Source organism: Hyaena hyaena, unplaced genomic scaffold (genome assembly GCF_003009895.1).
Source record: "Hyaena hyaena isolate Hyena2069 unplaced genomic scaffold, ASM300989v1 scaffold_102, whole genome shotgun sequence".
NCBI classification, from domain to species: Eukaryota; Metazoa; Chordata; class Mammalia; order Carnivora; family Hyaenidae; genus Hyaena; species Hyaena hyaena.
This window is the reverse complement of record NW_024080734.1, coordinates 2,068,738-2,081,224: the sequence shown is the minus strand read 5'-3', so window position 1 is coordinate 2,081,224 and position 12,487 is coordinate 2,068,738. Positions and strand designations below refer to the sequence as shown.

The 12,487-nt window shown below is 49.8% G+C and overlaps 1 protein-coding gene across 1 annotated transcript in view; it reads left to right on the top strand.

Moving 5' to 3' along the window:
* The first annotated feature begins 493 nt into the window (after positions 1-493).
* The window catches only part of LOC120234106, a 115,446-nt gene continuing 103,452 nt past the window's right edge, over positions 494-12,487 (top strand). Inside the window, exons 1-3 of the mRNA XM_039235762.1 lie at positions 494-595; positions 4,677-4,888; positions 4,995-5,150. Coding sequence (XP_039091693.1) covers positions 494-595; positions 4,677-4,888; positions 4,995-5,150 — 470 coding nt within the window. The remainder of the gene's footprint in view (positions 596-4,676; positions 4,889-4,994; positions 5,151-12,487) is intronic.

The following is a 12,487-nucleotide window of genomic DNA, read 5'->3' as shown; positions in this document are numbered from 1 at the left end:
TGTACAGATATTATTCATGACAGCTTTGTACTGTGGAATGTGCTTAATAAAAAACAAAAAGTTTGACTTTTGTCCAATAAATTGCTAAGTAATGTCAATAAATCAAGTATGAGTATTATGCAGTACACCTAATCTGGCTTCATGCAATTGTTACTTCAGCTACTAATTCAAAGCCAATACTCTTAATAAAGTGTTGCAATATTCTGATGCTCTGTTAAGAAATTTTTCAAAAAAAAACCCTGTTATGTTCCCTTAGTAATTCAGTGACGTACCATTAAAGTTTGTAGATTAAAAAAAAAAACCCAACTCATCTGCTCTGTGAAACGAGGTTGAAAGCAAACTGCATTTTGACTTGTGAGAGGCTGATGTGAGATAATGCCAGTCTGGCTGCGGCGCTTTGCTGTTTTCTTTCACTTTGGCCTGAGGAGCTGGGAGCTGGCTTCCCCATAAGTTCTTTCTTCACTGCTTCACAAGTTACTGTAAAAATGTGAAAATGGCCCCTTCGGTGTCCCAAGTAGCTCCGTGGGTGAGTGGATCCTCTGGTTCTCGAAGAAGCAGGTGGAGGTGTGAAAGGCACACTTGCTGTCTGATCCCGGTAAGTGTGGGACACGGGATTGTCGTCCACTTTGCAGACGCTCGTGTCACCGGCTGGTTACTAAATCAGAAAGGATACCGTTCGTGTGTGCAGGATTCTGCTCAGAAGTCCTGAGTGGTAGCAGAAGTGTCTGGATAACTAGATCCCCCCTCCCCCCCACACACACACGAGTCCACCAAATTGGTAATATGGACTTTGGGGGTGAGAGGATTTCTGTATAGTTTTGCCTCCGTCTGTTTTTCTTGTAAATGTTTTAAAAATATATAATATGCATATGATTAAGAAAGCCTATGTACAAACCATAGAGTAAAAAACGATTCTCCCGTTCACCCTTGACCCTCGGTCCCCTAGTCATTATCCAGTTTTTTGTATATCCTTCAACAGCTAAAAATACTTTGTGTATAGCACAGTATGTATGTGTATACATATATGTGTATATTATATATATGCATGCATATCACCACACCCCTTTTAACGTGAATGGTAGCATACTATACATACTGTGCTGCACTTTGCTTTTTCATCTTATACTTTTTTTTTAAGTTTATTTTGAGAGAGTGTGTGCGTGTGCGAGGGGGAGGGGCAGAGAGAGGAGAATCACAAGCAGGCTCTGCGCTGTCAGCGCAGGGCCCAATGTGGGCCTCGATTCCATGAACCGTGTGATCATGACCTGAGACGAGATCAAGATTGGTTGCTTAACCAACCGAGCCAGCCAAGTGCCCTTTCATCTAATATTCTTTAGGAGATCATTCCATGTGAGTGCATGTAATTTTACCTTCTTGAGCATGAGTGTGTAGTATTTGGTTACCATAATTTATTTAACAAATTCCTTGAGGGAGGAGTTGAAGTGATTTCTTGCCTTTCCCTGTAGTGACTATCATTTTTCACAGGTCTTTCTATCTCTGCCTGTGCTAGATGTGAAAAACTGTTGGTAATTTGGGCTCATCATTATGAACAGCAGATGTTGAGCCTAAACATTGCTGCGGAGTGAGAAGGACCTCGGGTGTCAGGTGATCTTAACCTCTCCGGTCATCTCCTACCGTCACATGGTGTTCAATAGTTGTTTCTTCCTTAGTAGGTGAGGTGTTACTGCAAGAAACTGACAGCTACAAATGCATCCCATATTGATTATGGAGATTCTAAGAGGTTTTGTAGAGCTCCTTGGATGTATAGAGATGAGTGGTGCTTTGACATTTCAGCCCATTGGTTTTCTAGTTAATAAGGAGAAAAGAAGTTGGGCCATCTGTCTAATAATCCCGTTACTAACTGTGTGGCAATATCCCCTTTGGGGTCTTAGCTTCCCCATATGTAAAAGAAGGTGTCACTAGCTCAAGTTGTGGAGGGCACATGCCCCAGATCTAGACGATCTCTTGGCTTGCAGGAATGTAGACCCTGTAATGCAGGTCTAGATTTCCAAGAAAAACTGAAAATCCATATAATGTAGAGGCCCAATTTATAAAAGTTGGGAACTTTTTAAAGTCTGTCACTGGAGCACTGATAGCATTGCGATCCCTGAACCACCATGATCTGAAACATTTCCAGTAGTGACCTCTTGAAACCTTGTGTCTAAGTTTGGCGACGGAACTCTTGAAGAATAGATTTCAGAGAAAAGGGACAAGTTAAATGATATGCCCTGTGACAAAGTGACCAGCTCACAGAATGAGTCAATACATGTTCCTTTAGGAAAAATGACCAAACAAGGTAGGGGTTTGAAAAGATGAAGAGGAAGGGGAAGGAGCCAAGAGCTGGCAGCCACGCTCTTCTGTCACGTTGAGAGTGTTTGGACCAGCTGCCTGCTTTTGTGCTGGGACTGAGTTCACATTACAGCAAGGCCGGCTTTAGACCCAGGATCGACTTGGTCTTCCAACTGGAGAAAATTCTGGGAGCTCCAAGACCCCCAAGCTCCAGTTGGTTTGCTTGACGCTGGGTCTAAGACCTCACAGACGTGCAGACTTCCGTGTGGGATGACTGCGCACATGACTGTCTTCAGGCATTAACGGGCCCGAGGATGTGGTGTTGGACCCCACACACCAAATGCCCTGAAATCCTAATCCAGTGTGGACGAGTATTTATTGGTCATGTGTAGCCATGTGAAAGAATTATAGCGCAGGTCATAAGTAACTTTTTCTTTGTGCATGTAGGGTAAACTGGAAAGCAGAATCCTGTAAATGGAGTCGTATTATTGATTGCTCTTCAATTTTCTGGCTTTTTACTCATCCTGTTCTAGAAATTGCTTCATCGTATTTTCCAGAGTAGGTAGGTTGTTGGACTGACCTGGGAGGACCTAGGGGTGACAGAGCCACAGACGCCATCTGTAGTGGGATCATGCCCAAGGAGCAGCTTAAAGCTGGTGTTCTGGCAAGCTCTCCCTCCACCCCTCTACCACCATCTTTGAATCCAGTGGCCCTTTCTCGTGGGCTGTGTCTTACCCTCAAAAATGCCCTGCTGCTCTGGGGGGCCGAGAAGGAATGCTCTTAAAACACTGCAGCTTTTGGAACTCGATATCACACCCAGAGATATCCCATGGGGGTCTCTGCTCTACGGCGTGGCAGAGAGGAAAAGAGCATGCACTTTGGGGTCATGAGACCCAGTGTGAGACTGGAGCTCTGCCGCCTAACTGGCAACAGCCCCAAGAGCAAGGACATTCTCTGCCCTGAACCTAACCTTCGTCTAGGAAGCAGAGACAGTATTTCAAAATCTCTTCAGGAATTAAATGGCATGACCTAAAGCACCTCATCTAAAATCTAAATTTAGATTTACTCAAAGCATTGTACTGGTAGTAATATACCTTCAGTGCCAGTTCTGACTGTGGCTTTTAAGCAGGTGGTAAAGAACGTCCAGAGCAGAGGAAGGTATGATAAGGGTGAGGGGTCAGGATGGTGGGAGATGGGACAAAATCAAACGTGCTGCGGCAGCCCGAGGCCTGTCTGGGCCTCTTGAGGGGGAAACACAGGAACTGGCCCTGGGAATTCTGCTGACTGTCCCCAGTGAGTGCTCCCGTCGGTAACCAGGGCCCGGGCTGCTCAGTCGGTGCAATGAGGGAGGTGGACCAGATGGACAGTATCTGTGCCAAGTTACTTTTGTTGGTTTTGAAATTTAGAATAACTCAGCTTTAAAAGCAGTCAACTTATATCCTCCTGGGGTGTTTTCTGGGTAGAGAACGAGACCCCAACATGCCAGTATGCTCGGCAGACTGTAGCATCTCCCGAGTGGACAGGCGAGGACTTCACCTCCTCAGCGTGTGTGTGTGTGTGTGTGTGTGTGTGTGTGTGTGTGTGCGCGCGCGCGCGTGTGTAGGCGGTGGGGCGGGGAGGAGGGTGGGCCATGCAGGGAAGAGGGTGGTTCAACGCCAACTCTAGCAACAACAAGAATAAACATAAGCACCAAACAGTGAGTGCCAGGCCTGCTGGGAAGGGCTGTACACATGTAATCCTCACAACAGCCCTAGGTGCCGCGCGTTAGTACCACTTGACAGCTGAGGAAACTGAGGCCCAGGTCGACCTTGCTGGTCAGCGGCCGGGCTTAGCCTTGATTCCAGTCTCGCCCGTCTCTTACCACGCCGCTCGCTCTCCGGGCTCCACGGGCGGGCACTGTGACCAGCAGTCTCCTCCGAGGAGCCTTCCCCTTACATTAGCGGACCCTCTGCACCCTCCCCCTCCCCCCTCCCCCCGGCGTATCCCTGGCATACATTCTGTGGTCATTAATAAATGTGAGCAGTGCCTTCGTCAAAGCACAAAGTTTGGTAGGGTGCAAGGAACATGACAACATAGGTGCCAGGGACCCCACTGTGGACCACGCTGAGCATCTGTGGTCCGGGGAGGCGCTGATGGGTCTAAAGCTGGAGGTGACCAGTTAGAAGGCTGGCGTCGAGATTCAGGAGAGGGGTGTTGAGGTCTGGAATAAGGCAGAACACTGAGGAGGTGAGAGAGGGCGCTTTGGGGCCGGGGGCTTTGAGGCAGGAGCGCTGGGATCACACAGGTTGAGGGAGTAGGAGGCCTTAGCAGGGCCGCCCACGGTTGGCGTGTCTCCTATGCGCCGCTAGGTGGAGCTGTGGAGATAGGAGCCCCGCCCCTGCTCTCAGGAAGCTTCTAGTCCGCGGGAAGTAGACGACGTGCGTGGTGGCCGCAGTAGCCACGCACCGGCGAATTCGCGGGTGCGTCCTGATGGCAGTGCGTGCTGTGAAGAGACTGCGACCGTGTGCGGGTGTGCAGCGGGCTGTGGGACAGCTGAACCATGCCGTCCGTGCTGTAAGCAGGCCCCGCGGCCGCGAGGAACGCAAGCAAAAGCTGTAAGGTGGGTATGCGCCCGGCCCCAGCTGGCGGGAGGGGAACTTGGCCTCCCAGATCCGGGAAGCAGGGCTTGGGTGGACGGGTGACGCTGCTGGATTTGGACATCGCAGGTGCCCGAGAGACAGTCAAGCGAAGCTGCCTCGGCAGAGGGAGGGGGCGGCTTTCGAAGAAGGGCCCAGACACTGGGTCAGGAAGAACGTCGCATTTAGGACAAGGGCACAGGAGGCCAGGCCAGCGACGGAGGCGGAGAAGGAGCAGCTGAAAAGGTAGGACTTGGAAAACCTTCGTCTCTAAACAGTGGCCTCCGGGCTGTCGCGGCATCCTGGGGAACCGTGCCTGTCCACGCAGCGTGCCACAGGACAGCGAGTTCTGCCTTCCCCTCCTTCCACGCGGCGCCCCATTCTCCTGATGGCCAGGCTTGGCCGCAACAGCCAGCGGCCGGGCCCGGCCCTCGCCTCTCTTGCCCTTGGGAGGGTTCCCTGCGGCCCATCTGCACAAACAGACGGGGGCCAGGCCTGCGCCTCAGGAATGAGGAGATAAAAGGGACCATCGGGGCTTTTTCCACCAAAGGCGAAAGCATTTTATAGATCGGGCTGCGAGTTTTTGTTTCAGGAAATTTCATCATGTCTCCAAGAAGGGGAGGGGAAAAACGAGCGAGGGAGAGGTGGGGGGTGGGGGGGGAGAGAAGTTAATTGGCCTCAGATTTTCTCACTCCCTTTTCATGTTGGTAACACGAGGCGGCCCAGGTCAGCCTCAGGTCAGCGACGTTTGGGCTCTTTAGTGCCCCTCTGTGAATACCTCATTTCTGTAATAGTTTTTCCTTTAAAAACAGCTCTGCCTTCTTTGGCAGATGGTGACATTCCATTAGCATATGGAATATTTTTCAAAACACATCCGAAAGCATGTCTCTTACGGAGGAGACTGGGCAAAAGCAAACGAATGTTTGAAAAGTATGTTGGGAGCAACTCAACATTTAACAGAAGGCCCCGGCTCCGCCGCCCCCATCCGGCCCCTCCCCGCCGTGGCTCCTGGATTGTTACTGTAACCGACAAGAGGAGGGGATTTTCCCCCCAAAGCTTGTCTGTTGGCTTTACTACGACCATCACAGGACATAGAGGGTGGCTAGACAGAGCCCGAACCCGAGAGGATAAAGAGCACATTTCTTGGACTGGAATGGACACTGGCGAGCTTTTGTGGATGTGGCATTAGGGGTAGTGATGTGTGCCTCTTGTTCATGGAACACCTGTTGTGTGCCAGATGCTGTGTGTGACATACGTTATTGTCTTTCCTGCCAAGATCCATCTACCACCCAGTAGGCAGAGTGATCTCTTGAACACATAAGTCAGATGTCACTGCCCTGCCTAACACGCTCCAGTGGCTGGCCATTGTGCTTAGTGAGAACCAAGTTCAAACTCCTGGTCATGACCTGCAGCAATCTAGTCCCTGCCTGCCTTTCCAATCGCAGTTCCCTCTCACTCCCACTCCAGCTACAGAGCTTTCTTTCCATGCGTCATTTCTGCCTCAGGGCCTTTGCATGTGCTGTTGCCGCTGCTTAGCCTACAGTTCCTCAGTTATTCATTATGGCTGCTTCCTTGTCATTCAGGTCTCAGCTCAAATACCCTCTTCTCCTAGGAGACTTCTCTTCCCATGTCACTCTCTATTGCATCTTGTGTTCTATTTATTCCATAGTACTTACCCTTTTATTACTTTGCTTACTTGTATGTGTTCAAGACATATTTATTGAAGGCTTACTATGTGCCAGGTACTGAGGTAGACGGTGACAAAACAAATATCCCTGCTCCTAGGAAGCCTACAGTATGACATGAGAAGGCAGATGATAAACAAATTATATATATATATTTTTAATGTTTTATTTAGTTTTGAGAGAGAGAGAGACAGCATGAGCAGGGGAGGGTCAGAGAGAGGGAGGCACAGAATCTGAAACAGCCTCCAGGCTCTGAGCTGGCTGTCAGCACAGAGCCTGATGTGGGGCTCGATCCCACGAACTGTGAGATCATGACCTGAGCCGAAGTCAGATGCTCAACCGACTGAGCCACCCAGGCGCCCCACAAATTGTATATTTTCTTATATCCCTCATCAGAAATGTAAACTTTCTGAAGTCTGGGACCTTATATGTCTTTTTAGAGTCCCATTTTGGGCACGGTAACCACAGGGCTTAAGGACTCATAGTTAAATAAAGAACTGGACCCCATCTTATAAACAGTGGACAGAAAGTGGCTTTCAAAATGGCAGAGCAAGGAGCTGAATCCAGTTCCATGTGACTTTGAAGCAGGCTCTCTTCAAGGCCCACCCGGTCCGCCTCTTGCAGGGGCCCTTCCCTGCTGCTTCCTTCCCCCAGCCCAGTATCTGGGTCTTCCTTGTCTCCCGCTCCATCTGACCCAGCCCATGACTGTGCCTTCAGCTCCCCACTCTCTGTGGGGCTACCGGGTCTCTGTGTCACTTTGGGCCATATCCTGCCTCTCCTGAGCCCCAGTTTCCCTGTCAGAGTGAGAATTTGAACCACAGTAGATTCGCTGTAGCTCTTGAGGTTCTATTATCTTGAGTTCTGATCAGCTAATCTGTATTGGGCTCGGTACAGGTGGAAAAGTAATTTTGATTTCTGCATCCCCAGCTGAATAGTAATGTCAAGGTCCAGCACGGTCTCAGTGGCTATCTCAGGCCCTTATTTCTAGCCCTCGACTCTGCTCACTCTGTTGATGCAGGGATAGAAGCCCAGTGCACCCTTGCCTGGGCAGAGGAACACACTTATTGGCTCGTTTTACACAGGAGCCCAGCAATGGGCAAGCTTTAGGCAGGGGTCTGGGAGCCTCAAACTATGCCATCAGCCCTTGGGTCTCACTCTACCTCCCTGTTTTGTCTCATGGTCTCATTTGAAGACAGGCTCTCTCTGCACATCGTGGCCGTTGGCTGCTAGCAGCCCCAGGGGCACATCCTGTCCTCTGGGTATCTCTGGGTGGAGCGATGTCTCTCTTCCTGGCACGTCCAAAGAATCCTGGACTCAGACCCTTGGCTCAGATTGGGCCATGTGCCCACTCTGAAACCCGTCGCTGTGGTCAATAGAATGTGATGGCCTGGGTCCCATAGCCACCCTGGAGTCAGGGCCTGGGGGGTCTACCCCCCCCCCCACAAACCATACAGACTGAGAAGGGGAGGGAGGCAGATCCCGAGGGAGGACCAGGGTGCTGAGGTCCAGAAAAGAAAGGAGGACAAAGGCCAGGCAGAGAAAACCCAGGGTCTGATGCTCCTGCACATGTTTTCCCCAGGGGACAGGACTAATTTTGCATGTTCTTCAAGGCTCAGCTCAAATGCCCCACCCGCAGAACAGGAACTAAATCCTCCATGCCTGAACTCCTCTCGTGCTTTCCCACTTTTTCCTTGAGTGCTGTAGCTAGTCGTGTGCACATCCGAGGGCCTGCCTTCGGGGGCAGTGGGTTTGGGTTCAAATTTCACCCTGTTCTTCATTGACGGGGTGACCAAGGACTAGGTACTTCATTGTAATCATTCCTCCAGGGCCTGTATGGGACAAAGCCAGCCCAGCCTGGGTTCACAGAGGGCTTTTGATTTCCTACATCACCATGATCTGCCCTTGTACCCCCAGCCCTGATCCCAGGCACTGGTAAATGTTTGTTGAATGAACAGACCCACGGTGTGATTCCAGAGCTGTCACGGTACCCTAGGCTCTCCCCTTTCATGGCACTCAGATTCCAAAGCGAGCGCTTCGGGTGAAAAATCACAGTCAGAGACTCCCGAAAACTCTTGAGATGTGAATTCAGTACCACACGTAAGGTGTGTGTTGTATGACCCAGTGCAGCAATCCTCACACCCATTTAGAGTTTGAGAACACTAGGCTGGTCAGGGAAGACAAGAGATATCTAAACACAGACACTCAGTCCTTCAAATGATTCAACTCTTATAAGAACTGTCAGGGGGCACAGAGAGTTAAGAGGGAATAAGGAGAAGAGAAAATGGTAAATTCTGAATTTCAAATTGCCTGCAAGGTTCACTCCATTCTGGCTTAATATGCAGCTTTATTTTAGAAGTTTAATACGTGTCAAGAGACTTGTTTGTTTTGGGGAGAACAAATGTGACCGTACATGTAAGTGCGCGGAGGACAGTGTGTAGTGCAAAGCGGGGGCTCCGTGAATGTGGTGGACCGAACCCAAGTCTTGCTCGGTGGTCTGACGTGCAATGATTCCCTGGGTTGTCGTAGAGGAGGTCTTAGCCGCCTGTATCTCCTGCTGGTGGTTGCACCAAACTGGCTCTCACAGTCGCCTTGAGACGTTGGTCACTGACACGTAGGTCTTGAAGCCTGGGGTGAAAGTCAGGCGGCATGTGATGTAGTTCTGCTGCAGCCGCAGCCTCCCTAACCCTTTGGCTGGGATGTAAAATCCAGGCAAGTGAAGTTGACCTTGTTCCCTTTGCCCCAAGTCTTGGTTAGCAGAATATTATTGTCAAGACAAGTACATAACCTCAACCACCCCCTCTTCCCCTCCAACCCATCCCCCCCCCCCCTCAGAGCCACCAAGCCCTTGAATCAAGAGCACCATGGCATTGTTATTCCAAGAGTTAGGGTTTATACTGTGGTTTTGCGGGTCACGTGATTTCCGGGGCAGCCGTGTCAAACCTCTAGGTGTGACTTTAGCCATACTGTGTCATGATTGCAGTCTCCCTTGGGGAGACAGGAAACTGTGAGGTCCTAGAATCCAGGAGTACCTCCTGGTTACCCCTGGGCCCTTCCCAGCCGGCATTTGCACACTTGGCTGTCTTTACCCACGTGGCAGTACTCCTGACTGCGGTCTCCAAAACCGTGCCTTTCCTCGCCGAGGTGGGCCAAGGCCAGCAGCACTGGTTCTTCATGGCTGGACGGAATCACCCACTCCCTGCGCAGCCGCCCTGATTAACAGCCAGGAGGCCAGCTCCCCGCTCTGCGTTTGAGTGCTCAGAGGTCAGGAATCGAGCGGGCTTTTTGCTGTCAGTTCTCTTCATAGCAGGTCACCAATCTTCACGCCGTGGAGCCAGTGTCGGCTCCAGCTTCCTGTGTATTTTTCTTCTGCCACCAACTTGCAGCCTCCCTTGCTGTTTGCCTGTTTGAAGCCCAGAGTGACAGAGCCTATTCTTGTCAATTACTTGAAACGACTGGGTGGAGCTTTCTTGTCCTGGCCTCTTTATAGGTCACCAGCCAGCCAATAAAGGGGCTGCCCTTGAATCGGGTGCTCATTTTTTGTCCAATCCATGACTGTCCTTTGTTCAAACACAGCTTGAAATGCAGTGGGCTTGGGTGGACCGGTTCCCCTAGGAGGCTGCTTGGGGGTGGCTGATCCCACCATCCACTGCTCCTCTCCTCTCCCCTCCTGGCTCCCTTTGGTAAATGTTGACAGGGTCAGTAATAACTGACAATGTAGTAATTTCATATTCCTGAAATGACTTGGAGGTCTTAGGATTCAAGGGACAAATGCCCCTGTTCTTCACATCAGAAAGATCTTTGGGAAGGTCACAGAACAATATGACCCTTTCTGCAGCAGTTTCTCCAAATCCTATTGAACATTGCACTACCCACTAGAGTATGACTCCCCCTGCCCCCACAATTGCAGTATCTAGCACAATGCCTGACACTTGGTCAGCCCTCAGAGGACCCTTGGAGTAGCTATAAAAATGTAGAGATAGGGTGCCTGGGTGGCTCATTTAGTTAGGAGTCTGACTCTTCATCTTGGCTCAGGTCTTGATTTCAGGGTTATGAGTTCAACCCCACATAAGGCTCTGCGCTGGGTGTGAAGCCTACTTAATTAAGAAAAAAAAAAAGTAGGGATGCTCAAATAAAATTAGGATGAACCATGCTGACACATTTAAGGCAGAGTTCTCTGGCCAATGCACCTTGGTCTGTTGCCACCATTACTTGATTTTGTTGGATCAGCTTTTACATCTCATTAATATCCTATATTTCACTTTCTCTGTAGTTCTTTTGAAACGTTTCCCAATGTGTGTCCTCTGGGATGATAGTTCAGTGGATATTAAGTAAGTATTATAAGTGAAAAAAGATTGTGTGGTACAGTTTGAACAATACGGACCAAGAGAAATTCAAGTACATTTTTTTTAACTGCAGGTCTTATCAGAGCCTTTAATGTGCTAATGCATGTTGTTGCTGCCCATGAAAGTAACGGAGGCTTTTGTGTTTCCCATGTTTATTTGATTTTGGAATCATTTATTTTCCCCCTGTGACTATCTCACAGGACTAGTGTTCTAAGGAGAAACGCACTAAGAATTGCAACTCTAGACAGTAAGGGAATACTATCTTTCCTTTTTATTGGGTATGGGGGATTTATGTAATTTGCTTATTCGTCTGATCCATTTTCGCCAGATGTGTAGCATGTATCAGCAGGTGAGACTGTTTTTGGACAGGTCGCCTGCTCTTCCTGTTGGCCCGCTGGTTGTGGGCTGTGGTTGTCACAGTGACGGGGAAGGCTGCTGCAGAGCCACGAGGGGGTTGTGCATAACTAGGTGTACGTTTTGGGCAGCCTCTTTGAGTTAGGTCAGAGTCCCAGCACTGTCTGCCCCAGGAGAACATCATGAAGTATATGAAGTCCCCCAACAGCCTGGTTTTTGTCTTCAAGTATGTAGCACTTGAGGACCCCAGGGAGCTTAGGTGGCTAGAGAAGGGGTTCGCGTGTGGCTTCTGTGTGTCTTGACCTCAGCACTGTCGATGTTGGGATGGGATCATTCTGGATTGGGAGGGTGCTGTCTTGTGCACTGTAGGGTGTCTGGGAGCGCCCTTGGCCTCCACCCCCAAGATGCCAGGAGCACAGAGTGTCTACCCCTTCCCCCCCTGTGATGACCAAAATGTCTCCAGACATTGCAGCATGTCCTCTGGGGCGGGGGACGAGATCTGCCCCTGATCCACAACCACTGTTCTAAAGAAACCTTGACCAACGTCTGTGAAAGACTTTCAGAGTATATTACCATACTCCTGCAAGAAGACAGATAGTATGGTCATGCTCAGAGCATGGTCTGACAGCCTGTAAGAACTGCCGAATCATGAAACTCTCCTTTGGGACATTAAAAAACATTTTTTTAATGTTTATTTATTTATTTTTAAATGTTTTATTTATTTCTAGGAGAGAGAGAGAGAGAGAGACAGCATGAGCAGGGGAGGGTCAGAGAGGGAGACACAGAATTGGAAACAGGCTCCAGGCTCTGAGCTGGCTGTCAGCACAGAGCCCGACGTGGGGCTCGAACCCACGAACCGTGAGATCATGACCTAAGAGAAAGTTGGACGCTTAACCGACTAAGCCACCCAGGCGCCCCTTTAATGTTTATTTTTAAGGGACAGAGAGCCAGAGTGTGAGAGGGGGAGGGGCAGAGAGAGAGGGAGACACAGAATATGAAGCAGGCTCCAGGCTCTGAGCTATTAGCATAGAGCCTGACGCAGGGCTTGAACTCATGGACCATGAGATCATGACCTGAGCTGAAGTCAGATGCTCAACCAACTGAGCCACTCACGTGTGGGACATTTTCTTCACTCACCCTTAAGGCTCATGGATTTGTTGAGGTTCTTGTTGCGAGATACAGAACCCTCAATCCAAAATGA